The sequence below is a fragment of the Mus musculus genome, chromosome 6, assembly GCF_000001635.26.
Source record: "Mus musculus strain C57BL/6J chromosome 6, GRCm38.p6 C57BL/6J".
Classification (NCBI taxonomy): domain Eukaryota; kingdom Metazoa; phylum Chordata; class Mammalia; order Rodentia; family Muridae; genus Mus; species Mus musculus.
In genome coordinates, this window is record NC_000072.6 from 17,629,028 (window position 1) to 17,653,093 (window position 24,066).

General features: G+C 39.4%; 1 protein-coding gene across 1 annotated transcript in view; it reads left to right on the forward strand.

The window, feature by feature from the left end:
- Nucleotides 1-7,982: 7,982 nt before the first annotated feature.
- Capza2 (capping protein (actin filament) muscle Z-line, alpha 2) overlaps nt 7,983-24,066 on the forward strand; it is a 29,963-nt gene continuing 13,879 nt past the window's right edge. The window contains exons 1-3 of the mRNA NM_007604.3: nt 7,983-8,133; nt 19,493-19,556; nt 20,976-21,027. Coding sequence (NP_031630.1) covers nt 8,095-8,133; nt 19,493-19,556; nt 20,976-21,027 — 155 coding nt within the window. The 5' untranslated portion in view covers nt 7,983-8,094. The remainder of the gene's footprint in view (nt 8,134-19,492; nt 19,557-20,975; nt 21,028-24,066) is intronic.

Here is a 24,066-nt window from a genome sequence, read left to right on the forward strand (position 1 = left end):
CTTACCATCTTCATTCTGCCTCTTGGATATAAGTCTCAACACCCCTCTACCTACTTGGGGATGGCTTTGCAGGTCCCTAGGATTTGCATGAACTAGGGTTAAAGATACCTGGATGCTCAAAATTCTGTTTAAACTGGTGCAAGGCCTTTCTGGAACCCCAAGTCTCGCCTGTAATTTTGCTTGCTCAGCCTGGGAACTCCAGTTTCCCTTTTGTGTGGGCTCCAGAGCGGGGGAGGGAAACACAACACTTCCCTCTTTCTGCTCACTTCCCTCCCTTGCTACTCTTCTCCAACCCAGCGGGAGAAAGCCACAGAAGGCCTTTCCCATCTCCCAGTAGGCTCCTGATAATGATGAAGACAGTTCTGAAGTTGCAATAAAAAATATGCATGTAGTTTCTAAAGACACAGAATCCCTGTTTCCCCAAAACTCCCTGGTTAGCTGACACTAGGACTTTACATGGGAAAATAAGCTCAGGAAAATGGGGGTCATTTTTATGAAATGCAGCCTGCCTCTGAGACTTGAACATCAGTCTTTTGTTCCCCTCTCAGATCTGCTGGAGCTTGCTGCTTGCTTAGCATACAAATCTGAGCTACAGTGAATTCTCCTGAGCTATTCTAGGTTAACCACTGTTTTGCTTTCCAGAACAGCTCCCATTATACACACAACTGCAAAATAATTCAATTCTGTGGGGCCGTTGCCTTGATTAAAGACATTTATTGTGGCCAATCCCACGCACTTCATAACTTTCAGATTTCTTTTTCACTACGATTAACACAAATACATTTAGCATTTATTTTGTGTACATAAGATATTGGGATACCTTGATACACGCCTTAAATTACATGACTAAGCAAGTGTTCCCCTCCCCCCAAGCTCCCTGCCCCTCCCCCCTTTCTTTCACTCTCATTATCATCTGTATGAGAGAAGTGAAAGTAAAACCTAAGAGTTTTCTCCAGTGCCAAGGAAGGGATGGGCAGAGACCGGAGAAACTTGATTAAAGCATGCCTCGCAATGGCTGGTTTAATCAGGAGAATCACCATCTATGAACTATAGTCATAGAATCACACAAGGAAACAAAGAATTGTTAGAACTAGAGTTTGAAAACTAGACCTCAAACTGAACCAATAAGAATGCAAGCCAGATGAAAAGTGGACCAATGGTATTAAAAAACATACTCCCAAAGAAAATATGCAAATGACAGGCAAGTGAAAGCTAACGCTGTTGTGATGTGCACAAAACATTCACCAGCTTGGAACCATCAACAACTCTATCATGGAATTGGGAGAGGCTCTTAAGGTTCCACCCACCCTGTGGAGTTACTGGCTATTAATGGTTACTGGGACAATGAGAGTCCACCCTGCTTCTGTCCTCCCAATTGTAGATCAGTTGTTAAGTTGTTCATATTCTAGGTATGGGTGGGAGAGGTGGCTCAGCCTTTCAAGGCTAAGGCTCACAACCAAACAGACAAGTTAATCATGACCCCGTGAACAACCCCTCACTGATACTTATGCAGGTAACCATTGTTAAATTCAGTGGTCACAAAACAACAACAACAACAACAAAAAAAACAAAATGGAAATAGGAGTTCACTTGTTGAGAAGAAGAGGTTTGGTGGGAGTGGGGGGGGGAATAAGAAAGGTTAATTAGGTGGTGACAGTTCACATATATACATAGATGGAGATGTCAAAGAATACCACATTTCTTAAAAGGCAGGAATATTTTTAAAGGACGGATAGGGTAAGACAATGGGAGAGAGATAAATAGGAATAAAGTGACATACATGTATGAAATACCATAGGAAAACCCATTACCTTGCATGCTGACTTAATAAATCAACCATTTCCTAAAATAAGTCAGCTCACTTAAAAGTCATTGGAACAAAATATCATGGAAATCATCACATGAACATATCTTTATATTTTGTCTGTCTGATTAAGAATAAGGTTTATACAGGAGTGAGAATCAGCCCAAAGTAAGAAGATATGAAAATACCATAAGGAAACCTATTACTTTGTAAGCTCAAAATAAAAAAGAATTACATAAGTAAAATTAATAAACATGGATATTATATATTTGCACTGTGACCCGCCTTAAGTTTACATTTCAGTCATTAGCTATGTAATGTATCAGACTAAGAAATACATTTAAACAGTTGAATTTGCAAGTTTAAATCTTCTTTTGCCCAGTATTACAGTAGTGTAAATTCTCTCTCTGAGTTGTACTCTTCTAAAACAAGATAACTGGTTTTGTTTGATTTAGAAAGTGTGTGTGTGTGTGTGTGGTGTGTGTGTGTGTGTGTGTGTGTGTGTATGTGTGTTCTGACAACTATTGGTGAAGAACTAACCCAGAAGATCCATAGAGCCAAACTCCCAGGTCTGTGCTTAGCAATCCACTAGTACAAGTTCAATCTTTCCAAACTTCACAGATACTGTGAGGTAAAGGAAGAAAGCCCTGAAGCATGGCAATCATAAAAAGTGTCCTGAGGTTATCTGCTGAGAGTGTTCAGAGTGTCCTTCATAGCTGTTGTCATCAAAAGCAACTCACAACAGGAAAGATTATGAGACTTGATATTCCTCCCTCTAGCCCACAACAATATGTGTGAATAACTCAGTACCCACCCACATGGAACAAAGCGTGTTACAAACAACAGATGAAGTGACCGGAGCACATGACCCTGCATTTTAGGAAAGTATCAGATCTACAGTGGGAGCCACCCCATGAGTGAGCAGCTGCCTTGGTGATTAAGGTCACTCGTAAAGAGAACGCCAGCCATGGAAACATTTTTCAGTTCACTTGAGTCACTGTGGTACTCCCAAAGAAGCAAGAGGAAGGAATTTTGGCAGATGCTACTGCAATTCCTTGGACTGGTTCTCTTGATGATGGGCGTGGCTTTGTGGAGAGACAAAGGACAATTTTGTGGTTTTTTGCTATGTTGAGACTAATGAGTCCAAGCAAAAGTTTTTAAAGTTTCCTATCCCAGGCTGGAGAGACAGCTCAGAGGGTTAAGTGGTTGCTGTACAAATGTGAAGATCTGAATTTGAATTCCCAAATCATGTTAAAACAAAAAAACCCAACCAACTAAACAAACAAGTAAAAACTGGGCATGGCATCATGACTAAAATCCTAGTGCTAGAGACAGTAGATCTGCGCAGTTTCTTGGTCAGCTCCAGGTTCAGTGAGAGTTCCCAACTAAACTAAGGCAGAGAAGCAACTGGAGACATTCCTTCAGCCCTTGGCTTCCATATGACTTACCCAGCAGAGCACGTTCATATACATTCCACTTCTCTCCATGCCCCCAGCACAGACACCCAAGAAAAAATTATTGTCATTAATGATGCTTTACCAATACACCCTTAAAGAAATCTGACCTATCTTTTCATTTGGAATCCATGTTCATGTGTATCATGTTGCTTCATCTCTCCAGGTTAAAACAAAAAATACAGCAAGATTTCACTCATGCTTCAAAAGTTACATTGCCACGAGGTAAAGGTAGGTGGTTTTAATGTTGTTTTGGTTTTATCTTGTTTGTTTGATGTTTTATCAGTGATTGGTGTAATGTTCTCTACCCATGGTATTTATAAAACTGTATCAAAATGATAATAATGCATTGTATAAATATGTTTAAAAGACTCCATTAATATAGATATCAGAGAAACAAACAGAATGGAAAGAAATAAGAATACGTAGGAGTGATAAGCATGCAACTCAGGTTAGTGGTGTTTTCTGGAATGAAAAGAGGGAAAGGGATACAAAAAGAGAGAACTATGGTTTTTTGTTTGTTTGTTTGTTTGTTTTTTGTATGCCTGAAATATTGTGTATCAGTAATTCAAGTAATAAGTGATAATATAAATTTTAATTCTTTCTTGATTTGCCCTAAAGGATCCCTCCCATTAGGGCTTCCCCTCTGTGCTTCATTTGGAACACAAAACATCACTGAAGACTTAAATTTACAGTGGTAGGGGAAATATAGAGTAAAAAAAAAAATCAATTACAGAGTTAGCTAAGTGGCAGCTGAGTAACTTGGGACTCTCTAGGAAAATTGTTTGCTGTCTTGTTCTGGAAGTCACCATTTGTCTACTAGCACAATTTTAAAATTCCCATTCAGGTATGTGAAATGGATCACTGGATATGCCTCCCAACAAAACTTCTCTTCAAGGGCTTTTATGTGCCACACACTAGATATGCCAAAAGCTAATGAAGACATAGGCCATGACCTAGAGGAGCAGAATGGTACTAGGATGATAATATGTGACATCACTAAGACCTATATTAATACCTGGTCCAGATGCTAAGCACACTGCCTGTGATCTCACTAAGTCCACAGGACAGCCTTGTAATGGGAGTATCGGTAATATCCCCAACCACAAATGAAAAGAAATGGAAACAGAGTAAATTAAATCTCTCAAGGCTGGGAGAAGCTGGAAAAAAAATCAGAACTTAGATGTTAATAAGTTATTATTATTAATACCAGGTATTAATTATAGATCTTAATGATGTCACTTATTATCATCATAGTACCATTCTGCTCCTCTAGGTCATGGCCTATGTCTTTATTAGCTTTTGGCATATCTAGTGTGTGGCACATAAAAGCACTTGAAGAGAAGTTTTGTTGGAAGGCATAAAATATGAATGTCTTTGAATGAGGTTATATATGACAAAATATCAAAAGAAATCTTTACACAGGAGTCTAGGAGAAAAAAATATTTCAAGATTCAATGAGGGTTTCTGTTATGTAGCTATAGCCTCAGAATCCAAACACTGCTTCCCAGGAGTCATAGGAAGAGTCAGGGAGTAATGAAATTTACAAGGCTCAAGAAGTAAACCAAACTCACAGAGCTTGTTCTTGCACTCTACACATTATATAGGCAGCTAGATACAGGTGGAGAAAGACTGTCTACAGATCACACCGGCAGCTCTTAGAGTGCTACTCTCATGAGTCATTACCCATGCCGGTGTGGGTATGGCTCTCCTCTCCCCCCCTCCCCCCCCAGTGCAGCTGCCATACTCCTGTGAGTGACCTTTCAACCACACCCCTGTAAACCTCATTCAACTCACTAGTTAGCTAAGCTACACTTGGAGCAAAGGTTTTTAATCTCCAAGGAAACTGCTACACAACAATGGAACCCAGAATTTCGTGTCTATGAAATTAAGTAACCTCTGTTCACAATAAGTTTTACATTTGTTTCTTGGACGGGAGGTGCATGCCACAATGTGTGTGTGTGTGTGTGTGTGTGTGTGTGTGTGTGTGTGTGTGTGTGTTGGAAGGCGACTTAGAGAAGTTGGTTCACTCAATCTACTGGGTGGGTTCTGTGATCAAATTCAGATCATCAGGCTTCGTGGCAAACACTTTTATCTACTGAGCCATCTCACCAGTTTTCATGATAACTAAAATATACAGAGTTTGAGCATATCTACAGGAAATTGAAGAGGGGAGAAAAAGCAGGTCTGGAGAGATGGCTCAGTGGTTAAGAACACTGGCTGCTCTTCCAGAGGACCCAGGTTCAATTCGCAACACCCACATGGTCACTCAATACTGTCTGTAACCCCAGTTCCAGGGGATCTGGCACCCTCACACAGACATACGTGTAGGCAAAACACCAACACTCATTAAAAACATCTTTTACAAAAGCAATCTTAAAAAGACAAGTCTAGGGAGGTTTTGAAAAGCCATGATTAAACCACTAAAAAGTAGAAGAGAGGTGAGTTTGGAAACTAAATAGGAAAATCATGGAAAATTTCATGGGAGTTTGTGAGAGGAGTTGGGGGAAGGGAATGAATAAAGTAAAAATATATTATCTAATATGCTCAAGGAATAAATAAAAGTTATTTTTTAAAAAAAGAGAAAGGAGATAGAAATTCTCATGTTGATAGAACTGTGCAGGGAAACTTTTGCTTATCTCTTGATTATGATGCACCAGAGGCAAGGATACTGGCATGTTTCTTAGTGCAGTCTTGTAACAAGCACTTCTTATTTATACTTGCTGAAGTTTCTTCCAAATACATGTCACTTAAATTCTGCGAATCCCTTTAGCTGTATCAAGAAGGTAGTGTTTAGAGATTACTATAGGGACTATTCGACATTATACATAATTTACTGCTTTTTAAATTGCTATGGGAACCATATGCAAATATCACCAAACCCACGGCTAGAAACATACTCTGACTCAGATTATTGCAAAACATTACAAGATTTTCAATGAGGCTTCTAAAGGGTAGTGCTGCCAGTAAGTTAGCTATGCAACATTCACCAAGAACCCACTGTGTAAGACATAAAATGCTAAGTAAATAGGAGCAACCTTGGTGGGGAAACCCTGAGTCCCAGATACTGTTGAAGAAGGTGCTGTGAACTGGATTGCTGGCATGCCAGAGAAGGCACCTCCATTAAGTTTTATTCTGTGGAGAAAGGGAGAAAGTTCTGACAGTGGAAAGAATGTGGGATGTTGAACAAAATGCCTAGGATTCAGTCGTATTCGAGCTATGTAGCATTGGATAAATTCCTGAGCTTTGGTTTGGACGAACAGTAATACTTACACTTACAATGGCAGGGAGCAATAAATAAAGCAAGGATTTAGGAACTATAAAAGAGGGAACTGATATTGACTTGTAGCTCCTGAGGGGTTTGGTCAGACACTGTTCTTTGTTAACTTGCATGCTGTCTCCACGGGTTTGTCTTCAACTGGACACTTTCAGTTCCCGCACATGTCAGCTTCCTCTTCCTGCTCTCTGCAAACGAACACTTTAGTAAGTCACTTAATGATAGTGTTCTTGGACCCAGATAGCTATTTGAGCTCTTTAGGGTCCTCTTACCTGTCATTTACACACAGCTGTCAGATTGACACCGCTGAGCATGTTCGGTTCATGTCGTGACACTGTCCAAATGCCCTCAAGAGCTTCTCACTTTCTAATTATTGAAGTCTTAACTACTAACTAAACTCTTAGTCCTTGGTAAAAACAAAGTGTGGTTTTCAGACGAGTAGCACTCCTCCTTCCTGGGAGCTTGTAAGAAATATAGATTCTCTGGTTTGCTCAGGCCTGCTGAACTAGCAACTCAATTTTATCAACATTTCCAGCTGCTTCCTGTGTCAGCTTTGACTTCAACCTTCCACCCCCCCCCCTTTTCTTTAACTTGAAGCTTCAGTAGTAGAGTTGCCAGATTTAGCAAATAAAAGTAGGAGACATCCAGTAAAATTTGAAAATAATAAATAATGGTTTTAGAATGCTTTAAATCCTTCATGGGACATTTACCTTAAAAATTGGTTGTATGAAATTGAAATTTCTACTGGATGACCTGTAAGTAGTTTGGACAGCCAGTTCATGAGGGTACAGATCCAAGGCTAACTTAACTTTTTTTTCTTTTTTTTTTACTTTCCAGGAGTACAATGCCTTCCCTAACTCAATGTCTAATTAATAGAGGTGAGCTTAAGAGCATTTTCTTTGGGATTTTTGTTTGTTTGGGTTTTTAAATCTACATTTCTTATTCCTAAGAACTAGCAAAATAGTCTTCCTATCATAAAAGACCAATAAATGTTTTTCGGATGAATAAATGAATATATCAAAAGTAATCTTTCAATTATGGACTGGATTGTGTGTGCCTATTTCAATTAAAACAGTATTTTTCCTAATACTTAAAAATGTTTTAAATTGGTACAGCTTTTCACATTTTAGCTGGCAGCGTTCAGGACTTGGTGGGAACAAAGTCATGGGCTCAGAATGTACTCATCGCCAACCGGGTCCATATGGTCATCGTTGACTAGAGAAGGCACCAGACAGAGCAGGATGACAGAAGATAACCATAGCAATCCCACTTTGGAGGCGCTGCGCACGCGCACAGCGGCGCTCAGGCCGGCGCTCAGGGGGAGGGAGGCGGAGCTCCGGGGGCGCGTGCGCGGCGGCCTAGGCTGAGGAGGCGGAGCTCCCAGGCGTGTGCGCAGTGGCTCGGCTCCCGGGAGGCGGAGCTCCGGGGCGCGTGCGCGGCGGCCTGGGCGGCGGGGCCCCTCCCTTGGCGGGGGCGCGCGGCGCGGAAGACCGCTCGGAAAGGGGGAAGTCAGGTGGCCGCTGCTGCCACCAGCGCCACGGTCTGTCGCCAGAAGGAAGATGGCGGATCTGGAGGAGCAGTTGTCCGATGAGGAGAAGGTAGGTGCCGCGGCGGTGAGGAGCCGGGCGGGCGGGAGGGCGGGAGAGGTGAGTGCCGAGGCGCGAGGGCCGGAGTCTGACCCCGGGCGGGCTCCGGTGGTGGGCCGCACGCCTGCGCTTCCCGAGCGGGGTGCTGCCCGGGCTCCCCGAGGCCGGGCCCCTCCGCTCCTTGTAGGGTGTGTGCTCCGAAAATAGGAAGCGGAGCCCGGCGGCCGCGGGCGGGAGCGGGGGCGGCGGGACCCGGCCCTGGGGGTCCGGGCTCGGGAGCGGCCGACGGCGGAGCGGCGCCGCCTGGCCTGGGGCTTTCGCCGTGAGGCGGGCGGGCGGGGAAGACGGCATAGCCGACCCTCACTTTTTCCTGCAGTTTCTCCTCCCCAACGCGAAGTGCTTCCTGGTTCCCCAGGGTGTTTCCTTCCCTCCGGAGGTCGCCGTCTCCACATCCCGCCCCTTCCCCCCCACCCCCCGCCATCTATTTCTTTTATTAATATTGTCATTACCTTTTTTTTTTTTTTAATTGCTGCTCCCATGTTCCCCGGAAGGCAGTATTGTTCACAAAGACACCCCTCCCTCCCATAGTTATTTTCTGCCCAACTTGGCTGCTTCCCCCTCTTGGGGCAGATTTGGTGACATCCCATCTTCCTGATAGGACCAACTCTGAAGAGGGCGAGCGGGTGCAACTCCTTTTACTGTGTGTTAAATGCTGTGACAGCATTAGGACCAAATGCACGACTCAAGTTCTCACATTTGTGATACGAAATCTGATCATTGAACTAAGGCTCTTGCCCATTTTCTTTGGCGACTGAGGAGACCGCGTACCAAGGGGCAAGTAGTGTGAGGGGGAACGCCATACGTTTTGAGTATTTTCTGGAAAAGACCGGGACGTTTTTTTCAAACTTAGACTTAACTGACATATGAGTGTGCTGCCCTTTGGAAATGTCTGATCTTAGCTTGTTTTTAAGTTCCAAATGAAGTACACCCATGTGGGAAACAGAACTCAGTTCTAGTAGGGTGTTAGAGAAACACTAAGGATATTTTCAGTTGGGACCCTCTCCTTTTATACTGCACCAGAATTAGTGTTCTCTTTCTCTTTGGTTGTTCAGAACTCAGCCTCTTTTATGGTTTTGGAAGTGTTCTGGCTTTCTCGTTTGTGCCCTTGGATGAAATGGTGATAACTTAACAAAATGGGGACAAGCATACCTTACTTTAATTCACAGAATTAGACCCTAAGTCGCTAAAAGTTGCTGTACAGTGTTTACATTTGTAGCATTGAATAGTTTAAAGCTATTTATTGAAAATATACCAGCGCATTACAAGAAAAATAGCGTTTCAGATTCAAAGTTCTTGAAGCGATTTTTTTCATGTTTTGTGTACTTTCATATAATTATTAGGAGGAGCTCAATTGGCTTGGAAGATAGTGAGAAGAGAATTGTTAGGGTGGGAATTAATGTAGATTTGCCATGTTGTTGGAAAGGCCCGGAAATTTCAAAATAAAATGAGAAGATTCCTTGACACCCAGTGTGCTGAGTTTTACAGAGTAGTGTATGAGTTCACCTGCTGGCATAACGTTGGAAACAAATTAATGAGAATTTTAAGCTTAGATTTAGCATCTTTTTGTGACATAGGTAGGAATATTCTGTAGTAACTTCACATACAGATTTTTATAACAGTATTTTCTAATTTAAGAGATCAGTGGTTAAACTTTCTAGTGAAATTTAAATAACCAGTAAATGGAAAACAATATTTTGTCACTTTTATTTCCCAGTAGACTTGTACTGTTTTAGGAAGGTGTTCCATATAGATCAGAAATGGATTTAATTGTGATATTTTAGGACCAGTTCTTAAATCATGCTTCTCTATTTTATTTCCTTGCTTGTGATTTTTCAGGAGTAAGTTTTAAATACTTTTTACATTTCAGTTTTGCAGGTCTAAAGAAGGGGAGGTACTACAATGTATAATAGTGTAGTTTATATGTATTTATCATGTAAGAAAAATGTTCTATTTTCTTTTTTAACTTAAGTTTGAGGTAGATAGTTTTATTATCCTTTACCTGTAAGTAAATTAAGGTTTTAAAGGCCTTATATAGGAGGGAAATGGCAGAGGTGAAATTTAAACCTAAGTTTATCAGAATTCAAGGTTTGCTTGTATACTTAATGCCATTATGTTCCCTTGAAGTTGATTATAGGACTATCCTGGGGTTATATATTGGTTTTCAATTTGCTTATTTTTAAAAAGAAAGCAATGGTTCTTTATAGTATCAGGTTCTAAGTTTGTTTTTTATACTTAGTGAAAAGGCTAACTGGTAACCTTGTGTTTTCACCATTTTTAACTAGTTTATTTTTATGTAATGTGAACATTGTGTGCTACTGCTATATAGTTTCTTACTGCCCCTGTGGAATGAGGCATTTTAGAAATTAATCATAGCTGGGTGTGGCAGAGCAGATTTGTAATCTAAGTACTGAGGAAACTGGGACTGGAGGATCTCTAGTTCTGAGGCCACCTTACAGAAAGTAACAACAAAAAGAGATTAGCTGGGTGTTGGTGCATACCTGTAATCCCCAGTACCCTGGAGGCTGGTCAGGAGGAACGTGTTTCAGCTTAGCTTGGTCTTCTGAGTTCTTTTGAGACAGGGAGACCCTGTCTCAAAAACAAACAAAAGGGGGAAAGTATCTAGGACACTAGACTGAATGTACTGTGATTTTTATGGCTTAGTTTCTTTTGGCCACAGTGTTAATAAGGAAGTAAAGTTAGCTGAAGAAACAATGAATGAAGTCCCTTAAAGGCATTAACTTGCCCTATGACCCTGTAAATTTTACATATAGAAACTCCAAGCCAAAAAGAGTTTTATGTTTTTCTTTCTAAGGTCATTTGAATTCTATAGTAAAGCATTTTAGTGAATTTGAAACTGTATAAACTTGTCGTGTAGAGTTCAAAGAGAACGGTTCTGAAACGCTCCTGAAGGAGGACCGTAATTGTTGATAGTCAGTTTTCCTCCTTGGACCTCCCGTCTCCCCCAGTGAACACACTTCTGTGCTCTTGGGAGCCTGGAACTGCTTGTGGGTGTGAGGATGACCTTGGACTTTTGATCTTCCAATTTCTACCTTAGTGCTGGGGCTTCAAGCATACACTCTGTCTTGCTGAGTTTAACGTTAGGGGTGAAGCCTGGACTTTGTGTGCTTGTCGAATCTTCCAAGTAAGGTCCATCTCCTGCCCTCTCCGTCGCTATCCATCTCTTTTGTCATTGTTGTAGTCACTTAGTCCTTTATTTCAAGAGCTTGTTTTGTTAATTGTTTTTCTGCTTGACCTGTACCTTAGATCAAAATATTGTCACTTTTATGATCATGATCAAAAATGTCTTACACAAATAATTTATTTCCTATTTGTAAAAAATAATTAAGTTAGTGTTTAGTTCATAGTCTCTAGGTTGACAGGATGATCAGTTTGTAACAAAATTTCACTATTCAAACAGGACAGTTAGGTCAGTAACAGCGTTTAAGAAAGAAATAAAACTTAAAGTTAAGAGACCTAGACATTATATCAGAGCTGTTTTTTTCCTTTCTGCTGCATTTGTTATAGGCAAGTTTTTTTGTGTAGTTGCTAGATTGATCCCTCTAGCTGCTTATATTCCAACTCTGCTTTTCTGTATTCTCAAAAAATACTAGTGCTGAATGCTCAGTGTGCCGATACACCTCTCTAAACCCCACACTAAGGGAGCCTGGAGCCATCCTGAACTCTAGTGCCTTTGTAGTGCCTTCCTCCTTGAATAACTGTGACACTTCTCATATATGCTGTTTACGCTCTGGTGACCTTCTCAAACATCTTGAGTAAGTTTATCTTGTGGCTTAGTTTCTGCTGGACTTTGAGTATATAGTTATAAATATGAGTAGTACATGGCTGTTCCAGAGGACCTGTGTGCAGTTCCCAGCACCCACATGGCAGCTTGCAACTTTCTGTAACTCCGGTTCCAGGGCATCCAACACATAGACACACATGCAGGCAAAACACTTGTGAACATAAAAATAAATCTCTTTTTTTTTTTTTTAAGATAGAACTGTTACTCTTGAGATTTAGTTCAGATTATTTGGTTCATTTAATCTCTCTTGAACGTAATAAAACATCATTAGTGTTAAGTACAGTTTTGTTACTACTTTCTGGTTTACTTTTCTTCCCTGTTCTATTATAATCCCTAAGTACAGAAATGTCATCTATAGCACCTGTCAGTACACTGCATGCGATTAGTAAAATGGTTCAGTGGGTGAATAAATAAATAACCTGTAATTCACAGAATTGAGAGAAACCCTTTGTCATGAAGAGTAAAAGCATATAATGTCAGATTTTTCTATGGAAGTCTTGCTGTCTAATTTTTCATTCCTAAATTTTGCCATTGGTTTTTAGACTTGGGTCTAATGTAATTCCTGCCTTTTTTTTTTTTTTTTTTTTTTTTTTTTGGTGAGGTACAGGTGTTTGCAGTTCAAATATTAAATATAATTTATATATAAGCAGCTAAAATATTTCCCATCCTATAATCATAACTGACTTAAGAAATCTTGTATTTATACAAATATTTATGAGCTGCTAGATTTCACCATAATGAAACAGTTAATAGCACCTTAACAAAAAGTAGGCTTAACTAGTAGCTCTTTGGAAGATACTCATTCCTAATTTAATTTTATGGATGAATTCTGTTGAGCCAACTTCTATTCAAGCAGGAATTTCTTATCAGCTATGATATAAATAGAATTTTTTAAACTTCACACAGTGAGAAATTTTTATGGAATATTTCAGGACATTTGGGAGCCATTTTTCATAAAGAATAGAACTTTGCATTTCAGTGTAAAAATCACAGGTCCAATAATAGCAGAATTACAAAATAATTGTCTGAAATACATTATTTTATCTAATAGTTGAAAAATATTGCAAGCTTCACCTTTTAAAAATTGAAGTGTATAGACTGGGAACTTTTTAACAGAATACTTGCTTGTCATAATAAGGCCTTGAGTTCAATTGTCAGTACCAAAAATACATTTAATAAATTAATTAAACTTACATTTATGGGAGTTTTAAAAAATGCTTCTCTACAGTTTGTGTTGATTTTGATAAAAAGTTAACTGCACGTGGATACCATGAAGTGGAATGGGATTCTAACTGTTCTGTGTCCTGTCACCTTTGAACAGAGTCACTGAAATAGTGAGGAGTGTTGATGTATAGAAAATGAACGCACTGCAAATGACAGAAGAACATAGATGTAAACAATCCTTGTAACACTGTAGGTCACAAACAAACTATCATGACGTGGGAAGATGTCTGTAATAGTGTCTTCAAGATTTCTAGTCCTAGGGCTGGTGAGGTGGCTCAGCCGATAGAGGCACTTGTTGCCAACTCATAGCCAGTGCTCGACTTTCAGAATCCACAGTGAACTTACAGAAAGTTGTCCTTTGACCCCACGTATGCTTAATGATATATGTGTACATACCACACACACACTCGCACAATGTAAATAAATATTTAAAAAATAATACTACTATACTATACTAACACATATTGTTTCATGACTTTTCTTGGAAAGAGCATAAACTATTCAATCCAGATTAGACACAGATAACAGACTAACAAATCAGTTAGACTCAAATGTAGGTTGGTCTATCTGTTAGTTTCTTATTGTTTTTTATAGTTGGTGTTGCTTACAGGAGTATAGGTGACCCTTTGACAGCTGTAGCACCAAGTCGTCCCCCCCAGCATGTGTGATGAAACTGCTAGAAAGCTCTATCAAGTGGCCGAGGTTCCCCTCATTGTAGATAGGAAGCACAGATAAGGAAATGCAGAAGGGACCCAGTCAAAATACAGCCTTCATGTACTCGCTTCTAAGAGGTCTTCCAGCTAGACCTCCCCCCACTTCCCAGTAATGCCATTAAACCCTGTATTCATCAGGGGATTTCCACTGATTGATCTGTAGGAAGAGGCTCCAGTCACTTCTCCAAGCCCCTCAGAGAGCAACCAGGTCCTAGTCCATGTGCTTGTGGGGGCATTTCATATACACACCTCGATATCTGGCCATATAATTAAATGAGAGTTCATTAGTATTTCTAGATTTTTTTTTTCAGCACAAAGTAACTACTACGTGTCAAGTATGGGACATTGGTAACTTGTGTTTGTGTTTTACTAGTCATCAAATATCAAAGGTGTGTTCACTGTCCTGTGCTTAAAGATCCACTCAACATACTTAAACTACTTAACTCAGATAACATCACTCTTAAGTATACTACCAAAAAATTTTAATTGAGAAAAGCGGAAGAAAATAGTTTTAGTTTACTCCCTATTACACGCTAGAAGAAAAGTTTCCATGAGAAACACTGAAGAGATCATTTTTTAATCCAGATTTCACAAACTCATGGTGCAAAGTGGGTCCCCCAGCTTCCTCTAGAGTTATAAACTGCTCTTGACTGCTTATTGGCTGCCTGTGAAATTTTCTGTTTGCCAGGCACCATTCAAAAGTATCCAGATATGGAGGTGCACAGGCAGGATCTGATTTTCTTTGTATTCCCAGCTAAATCGGAGATAGATTATGGAGGATTTTAGAGTAGTGCTTGGAAACTTAGCAGTTGTTGTTGTTGTTGCTTATATCAGTAAATTGAGTTGTGTGTATTTTCACACGCGTATATATTGTGTTCTTGTTATCCCCACCCCAACTTGTTTTTATTTCCCTCCTGTTGCTGCCAACCCCTCTTCCTCTGTACAGATATCATTTCCCATATGCATGGCTTCTCTGTTTTGTCTCATGCCCCACAGAGTTTAATGAGAGCCATCTATATATATATATATAACCTTGGGTTTGGAACTTTCTATTATAGCCTGGTAGGCTCACCAGGAGTACACAGTTGAATAGTGTGCCTTCCCTCTTCCAGAATCTGTTAGTTTCCAGCAGTTCAGTAGTAGGTGGTAGGGACCCACGAGCCGCTTCTCCATCTCAAGCTGCTTGAGTTCATAATTGCCAGGGCTGTGTTGTATTTAGAAGACAACATTTTAAGCCCTTCTCCCTATCTTCCAGCTCTTGGATTGTTAACTCCCCACTTCCACAACCATCCTTTATTCTCAGTATCTTGTGCAGGCAGGAGTTTCTACATTTGTTTCCATTTACTGCAAAGTGAGACTTCTTTGATTAAGGCTGGGAGTAGTGTTTGTCTGGCTGCGAGTATGAACATATATTTAAAATGCAGTTTGGGAGTTATGCCACTTTAGCTATACAGTAGTGTAAGATTCCACTAGGACTTCATACCCTCTTAGCCATGGGGTTTTGGCTGGATTTACAGTGCTGGTCATGAATACTCTTCTGTGGAGTTGACCTGAAATAGAATTGAAGAGCACTTGGTTACTCCTATAGCAGTCACTGTTGGGCAGCAAGGGACTTTAACTGCTGAGCTAGCTCACTGATATAGTAAATTTTTTGGTTTTTATTTTATTTGTATGGGTGTTTTGCTTGAATGTCTATGACTACCACAGTATCTTAGCAAGATTGTAACACACATTTTTGTTACTTATAAATACAAAGTAAAGTTCTTATGAAATTTCACAAGTGGTACTGTTTTAGTTCTATCATTCAGTTTGGACATAAGAGAAGGCTCTTGCTGTCTTTTGGTCACATAGTGCAATAATAGTCCATCCATAGAACAAGAAATATAAATCATGTTTGCTTTTACACTAAAAATAAAACTGACAAATTCTGAGGTGTATATCTTTTCTTTAGAAACAGCTAAACATTTTGAAGCTTAAACACTAATTTGTATCACACATATATAAACTTGGTAGTAGTATTTTGGTTTTGACAGCTCTGTATGATGCCTGTGTCGTACAAGAATTAACTACTTCAAGTCTTAAGCTTATATAATAAAAGTTTGATTATTTTTTTAACATGCAGTTTTCCATTGTTAGTATATTCATGACTAAGACTTTTGTTTTAATGCTTTCTAACAGCTTTTTACCTGGGAGGAGGAAGTTAAGACAGTTTGCATAATCTTAATAGCTGGAACTGTAGGCTTAGCAAGTGCACATAATAGTCTAGATCCATTGCCTTTGCCTTGAAAATATACTTTTCCTCCCCCCTTTTCTTTATTTTTAGGTTACAGATACATTTATTACTTTCTGTTGCTGTGATAAACACTATGACCAAAGGAATAAGAAAGTTTCTTTTGGCTTATGATTTAAAGGCTCAGAGTCTATGACAGGGCATTACAAGCAGGTATGCTGAGTTATACAAGAAGCAGAGTGAGGTTATAAGTTCTCAAAGCCTGTCCACAGAGGTGTACTCCCTCCCACAAGGTCTCACCTCCTAAAGGTTGTGTAACCCCCACACTGTGCCACCCAATGGGGATCAAGTATTCGAGTACATGATCCTGTGGGAGGCATGCTTCAGACCACCGCAGCATACAGATAATGGGCTTTACCAAGGAGTTCTTTACATGTCTTTGTGGCTATACGTTGTTGTCATTCATCCCCTTCCCCACTGCCTTCTCCATGCTTCTCTTCTCCCCAAAGATCTGCTTCCCTTTGCTCCCAGATCTTAGAATGTAAGACTTTAAAGCCTCCATAACCATAAGAGCCAATTCCCACAATGCATTTAATTATGTATCTCTCTCTATCCTGTTGGCTGTGTATCCTTAGGAAACCCCAGCAAACAGAGTTGCTGGCATTCCTTAGGTGTTGCTAAGTTGAAGACTTGGGAATGAGTGTCCATTTTAACTTTCAAGTGTTCAATAAATGTTAGGTTCTATTAATTGTTTTGAAACATAATCCATCTAACTAGACAATATTTATGGACTATTTACCGAGCTGAGTATGATCCTGGAGGCCAAGCCCAAAACAGGTGATCTGCACTGTACAAGAATTCATAGTAAAAACAGTTCTTAAAACAATCCTCAGTGTAAGGCAAAGAGGAATGAACAAGGCGCAGAGATAGAGCAGAGAAGGATTTAGGCAGTGCTGCTTGGAAAGGGGTGCTCTAGTAGGAGGCACATCAGCTAGGTCTCAGACAGCAGAACAGGTAAGAGTCAGCACCAATTCTTTGGCCCTATAACTCAGACTCCCCCCTCTCTGTGTGTGCCTGCGTGTACTCCTTCCCCTCTCCTATCTTTTGAAAGCAATCATTACTTCCTCATCCAATCTCCTCAGGACACTTGTTGTACCTATTACTTTAATGACTTGAGTCGCACAAAGCTAAACAGCTTTATCAGTAATGAAGTGATTTCTATCCCTCAGATGCCCAGGGAGGACTGAGGCCTCCTTACCTTCTCTCTGTGTCTGTGATGGAATGTTTGCAGGCTCAGTTTTATGTCGTTCTTGGCAGGTAACACAGCTACTTGGGACTTTAAAAGTATAGTGACCAGGCATGCCTGCAGAACATCTACAACATTCCACTCCTCGCTCTTACATATTTCTCTCCCTTCTTCGGTGTTCTTTGAGCCTTGGAGGGAATGATACAGATGTTCCTTTTAGAGCTTGCATTCAACAGTAACTCTCAGTACTTTGACATTTATGAATCTCTGCAGTAAAAGTCACTGCAGAGAAAAGTAAAATAAGGCTTTCCTGACTAAAACTGAGAGCAGTGTTGATTGATGGGTGTAAATATTTAGAAGGAAATTTCACAGACACATCCTGCCTATATATAATGTACCTTTTAATAATACTCTTAAACATTTTAGAAGAAACCTAGTTTTATTTTCAAAATGGACATGCAATAAAAGTATATTCCTTACGACTTTTAGCATATGTATAAAGTAATGAGCCCACTATGAAAATCTGGACGTGGTATAGTTCCATCACCCTCAAACTCCCTCATTGTCTCCCTTTTTCTTGTTTTTCTCTAGTCATTCCCTTTCCCACACATCCCAGAGCTCCTGGCAACCGTTACCCAGTCTCCTTTGCTATATAGAGACAACCTACTCGAGAGTTAGCATTCACAGTTTTTACCTTTTTGATGGTGCAAAGGTAGTACACATTTAGTGAAAACCATTTTTCAGATTTTGAATTTAGTTCTAATCCTGGGCTAAGTATATATGGTATGGTATGCCTTTGAGACTGTGAGCCCTACCTTCCAATTAACCATGGAGACATTAAGCTGAACACTTGGACACTATAGTATATTGTGTGTGGCAAGTGTTGGGGTTTGATAGGTAAAGTGAATTAAATGCTTTTGATTTAACAATATCTTTAACTATTTAAAGATTGGCTTATTGGATGTGCAACCCCAATATTAGTTAAAAAGCATATTACTATGGTTGAATGAATGTTCTATGCATAGTCTTCAAGAGTGGCACTAACCTTTTGAGTTTCTCTTTTCTTTCCAGTACAGTACTTTACAATTAATTCAAGTTGTTTCCTCTATCAGTAGTTCCTATTTATTGCTAAGTATACAGCTGAATCACAGCTTATTTGTCCAGTGACCCGTTTGTGGGAGTTTGGGTTGTAAATTATTTCCAGTTTGAACAATTTTGAATAAGTTTTGGTGTGGATGTAGAATTGTGTGTGTGTGTGTGTGTGTGTGTGTGTGTGTAACAATTTAGAATGATATTATTGTATTTTAGGATATTTGCCTAACTTTATAAGAAGTGCTAAATATTTTCCATGTAGGTTGTACACTGTACAACCTTACATTCCTATAAGTATTGTAGGGTCCTGCAGCTGTCCTGAGCCTAGACCAACAACCTTTTTATCTTGGCCTTTCTGTTTTGCATGGAGTTGTATTTCCTGATTTCTTTATCAATATTCTAATGAAGAATACTGAGTGTGCTTTTCTGCATATCTTTCTGTCTTGTGCTTATCATATTAGGGGAAGTATGCATTCAAACATTTTGCTTAGTTTTTGTTTTTGTTTGTTTTTCTGTTAAGTCTTCAGAGTGCTTTTGGTACTTTTGGATGGGTTTGCTAATAAAGTTTTGTATTTGGATAAAGATTCTAAGTGTTTGGGACCAGAAGTTCAGAGTCTTCTGTATTTTGGAATGTTTGCATGCCCTGTACCTAGTTTTGAGTAAATCAGCTGTGATCAGTATATCTACTTAATTGCATCTTTTCTCACATATGGTCTTCATGAATTTCTTTTGTTTAAAAGAAGTAAAGTTGTGAGAAAATATTTACCTATAAACAGTTTTAAATTCTTGATTGTATTAATACATTAGATATTTTACCTTCCTTTAGCCTGTATAGTTTAACTATATTAAATGGTTAAAACAGTAATAGCAAACTTGTATTTGAGTGTAGAGATGTTATATACTTTAAAATCATTTTCAGTAGAACTTTGAAATTTGTGTAATATTGATTGGGGTTTTTGTCATTTTATATCTTTGTAATATTTATATCTTCATTTCTGTCTTAGGTTCGTATAGCAGCAAAATTCATCATTCACGCCCCTCCTGGAGAATTTAATGAGGTTTTTAATGGTAAGTTTTTAAACTACCTTTAAAAACATTACTTTATTATTTGTGTGTGTGTGTGTGGACAATTGTATAAAGGACAACGTCGCATGGGTTGGTTTTCTCCTTCCACCATGTGTTCTGAGGGTCCAGCTCAGGTTGTCAGGCTACCGGGGCAAGGACCTTCCCATCTGAGCCCTCCTGAGCCCCCATGATGGGTAACACCAAGACTTGATGTATTGATCCTTTCTTGTAAGAACTGTCTTGTTTTATTTATTTTTAAGTATATGAAAAGTACCAAAATTCAGTAAAGGTGGTAATATTTATCTGTTCCCTCCTTGCAAGAGTGTGGAAGGACAGAAAGCTTGTCCTTGCCCCTGGTCACAGACCAAGTTATGATTTGTTTTCTACAGAGCAAACTCATTGGAAATCAGTGAATGTGTTGTCAAACTAAGAAGCACACACAGTCCTAAGTGTTTTCTGGAAATTGTATCCGACCATTTTTGTGGTGTGGCTTGTTCTTAGTTCTTTAGAGATGCTGCATATATCTGCCTGCAGCAGCTATTTAACTGACCTCTTTTATTCTAAATTCCCTCTTATGTTACATAACCAAAATAGATTTATAAAATACTGTGGTGCACATTTTTTTCTTTTTTTCTTTATTGTATTTATATGGACAGCACTTAGCTGTCTTCAGACACACCAGAAGAGGACATCGGATCCCATCACATATGGTTGTGAGCTGTTGCTGCTTTGGATTTTTGATTGAAAGACACACACACACCATACATTTAATGTGCCTTAAACGGTGCAATGGTTGGGCCATTCCCAAACTTCCACATTGTTAACACCTCCCCTCCAATACTTCTGAATCTGAATTATTACTTACTAAAATCTATATTCCATATTTGCTACCGTAGACCCAATGGTGGCCTAGGGCTGCTCTTCCATGGCTCTTAAATGATTGATACTCTGTCTTCTACAGCATTTAAGCCTGCATCTTCTCTTCCCGGCAATGGTGATTCTGCTTCTTCGGTCCCCTTGCCTGTAAATCCTAAAGTCCTGCCTTTGTCTTCCTGCCCAGCCATTAGCTGCCAGCAACTTTATTTACCAACCAGAACCACCTGGGGGCAGGGACCTTCAGTGTCTCACGTGAGATTCTCATGAAATTCCCAAATAACTTAATGCAAACAATAAACTAAATCTACAAAACTGAGCCACCATGTGGTTGCTGGGAATTGAACTCAGGACCTCTAGAAGAGCAGTCAGTGCTCTTAGCCACTGAGCCATCTCTGTAGTCCCTTGGTGCATATTTATGGATAGTTTGGTCATTAGAAAATTTTGATCATGCTTGTATGGGAGGTATTAATGTATAACTAAAACAAACTATATTCCTTACAGTATTCAAACAGAAAAAAGTGATATATAAAAAATATTGTTTTGCAGATGTTCGATTATTGCTTAATAATGATAATCTTCTCAGGGAAGGAGCCGCACAGTAAGTATTGTATATCTCCATAGCTAAGGTGACTGGGAGAGAAAAGAGGTTGTAAAAGCGATAATGAAGCACTAATCTGTGGCATAAGAGTTTCTGAAATACAGTTAAAGTTTGGACAGCCATATGTATTAGACTGAGAAATCACAGGGGGAGTTAGGGACAAGTGCGAAATGAAATTATCTTTTACGTTTGCCACTGTCTTATATACTATATAGCATCACTCATGTTCTTTGTATAGTTTTTCAAACTAAATGTTCATTTGGTACCATTGGAACTCAATGATGTCAAGGTATTGAAATGCAGAGATTTACTTTTAAGCCAGTGATTGGCTTTAGAATTAATCTGGTTCGGTGTCTTCTGAAATACTTTTGAACAAAAAGTGGGTAAACATGAGCCACAGGAGCATGAGGGTCAGAGTTCAGATCCTGAACCCAGACAGCAGCCAGATGTGCAGCACACATCTGCAGTCCCAGTGCTCCTCTGGTGAGAAGTGAGAGGTGGAGACAGCAGACCCCAGAAGTTTTCAGGCCAGGTAGTGTGCTTTACTGAGCTCTGGTCATAAAGCCCTACTTGAATCGGGTAGAAAGCAAGGACTGAGTACCTGAAGTTGTAATCTAACCTCTGCATATCACTCACATACAGAAGAACATAGATATCCATATTGTCTACATCATACACAACACACACGTTTTCAAATCTCAACTTGAATTTTCCCTCAAAAGAAATGATTATTACTCGCTATAATAAAGCTGTCCGAAGCTTGGATAGCCTACATTTAGGAGATTTCACAAAACAGAGTCCTCATCACCAGTGCACTGGAATAAATGAATGACCAGAAATGTGGGCTCCTCTTCAGGTGCTTTTATACTGAGTTGTTGATGAACATCTCTCTCTTTCCTACATGTGTACCTTTTCCCTTTGTTTCACCCTTAGACTGTGGCTGTGGCTGCATCTTTTCTAATCTCGCCCTTTCCCTCTTTTTGTAAGGGGAAAAGCAGAACTATCGTTGTTCTTTAGAATGGATTGAGTTGATGCGTCTTTACTAAAAGCCAAAACTTAGTATGATTCAAAGTAAACTCAGACTCACTGAAGAGCCTATAGTGTAAAATCTAGAACACTGAAATATTTCCAAATACTCTTTTATTCAGCAGACAAAAGAATAACAGGTTTCACTGTAATGAAATCAGTAAGTCTCTTAAGAATTTTTTTTTCTTCAAATTCAGACATGTTCAGTATCAGGCCATCTGATACAAAATAGAATGCCAGAGACATCAAAGGCCTTCAGAATCCAAAGAAAGAACACTTTAATTATTCTATTTTTTTTAATTGAGTTTTCTTTTCTTTTCTTATGTCTCTGTGTTTGCTTGCCTGTGGATATGTGCATACGAGTGCTGGTATCTACAGAAGGCAGGAGAGGATGGTGACTCTCCTGGAATGGCAGTTGTGAGCTATCCAGCATGGGTGTTTTAACCTGAACTTGCATTCGTTGCAAGTGCAGTGTGTGCTAGTTACCACTGAACCATCTCACTGACCAAACCCCTTTGGCTGATTCTTAAATGCTGAATAGTCTGCTTTTACTGGAAGGGGATTTAGAAGCCATTTAGTACAAACCTGGTTTTATAGGTAAATAAGGTCCATTCTGGCTAATGATAGGGTTGGAGCAAAACCTACATATTCTGGCTGCTCCGTTATTGAGAGTCTTTTGCACTGTATTGTACCATTTAACTTGATTTAAGTGGTTTAGATAAAGCTTGCCATGTCTCATTTATTTTATGTTTTTTCAAGTTTCTTATTCTACTCCTCCCAGGTTAAAGATACATGAGGTTTGATACTATCTATGGGCAGTAAAAAAGGCTTTGGGTCCACCTAGATTGCCACTTTTAAGTATTTATGTTTTTTAAGTGTAGCTTTTACTAGAAAAAAAATGAATACTATTCATTTCAATTTATAAATAAAACCTTTGAAGTAAATAATTTAAGGGTGAGTGTACTAGTTACTTTTATGTTGCTGTAATAAAATACCTAATATAAGCAACTTAAAGGAAAAAAGATTTAGTTTAGCTCATGGTTTTGGAGAGTTCTAGTAAAAATGGCAAGAAAGTAATGGTAGCAAGAACAAGTGGCTGAGACTGTTGTAAGGATCAGGAAGCAAGAACAAGACCAGAACCAGAGATGAGTATAACTTTCAAAGCCGTGCCCCAGTGACCTCCTTCCACCAGCAAGACCTCACTTCCTCAGACTTCCACAGCCTCCCTCAGCCACATCAGGTGTGGAACATGAACCTTCTGTGGGCATTGCAAATACAAATTCCTGGCAGTCTGACCACATTGAGGTTGTTCTTAGGAAAGTCACTTGATGTGTTACAAAGGTCAAGTGTGTAGCTATTCTGCCTTCCTGTCTGCACTTCTGTGTCTATGTACATCCGTTTTGAAAATGCTGGGTTGGGAATTTCAACATTTGTGATTTGTGATTTCAACATTAGTGATTTGATTTTATATTGGTGTCTTTATATTTATTATTATTATTGTAATAATTATAGTCTTAAAGTATAAAACTTTATTATTAAGTGGAAAATGTTTACTAGATATCATAGAATGGTATCAATTTAATAGAATACAGTTTTGTTCTGTATATAATTTTTCATACATTGGGTTTTTGCTACACACATATAAATAATTACCTAGTAAGTATATTCTTCACTCATTAGAGAAACCTTCTTGAGTCTGTCTCGTCACTATTAGCTGAGTTTCTGCTGTGGGTTTTTATCATAGTCTTGCCACTTTTCTGTTTCCAGTCATCACACTGCATGACTCATTGTATGTACTACTGTCACACTATTCTTTAGAGACACCTCTAGAACTGCCTTGCCTCTCAAAATACTCATTCTGTCTTCAAGACCATTCAGGGTTTGGTGAGATAGCTTAGTGGGTAGTGGTACTTGCTACCCAGCAATGCAAGCCTAGTGACCCGAGTCCAGTCTCCTGAACCCGTGTACAGGGACAGAGAGAACCAGCTCTATAAAGCTGTCCTATGACCCCCA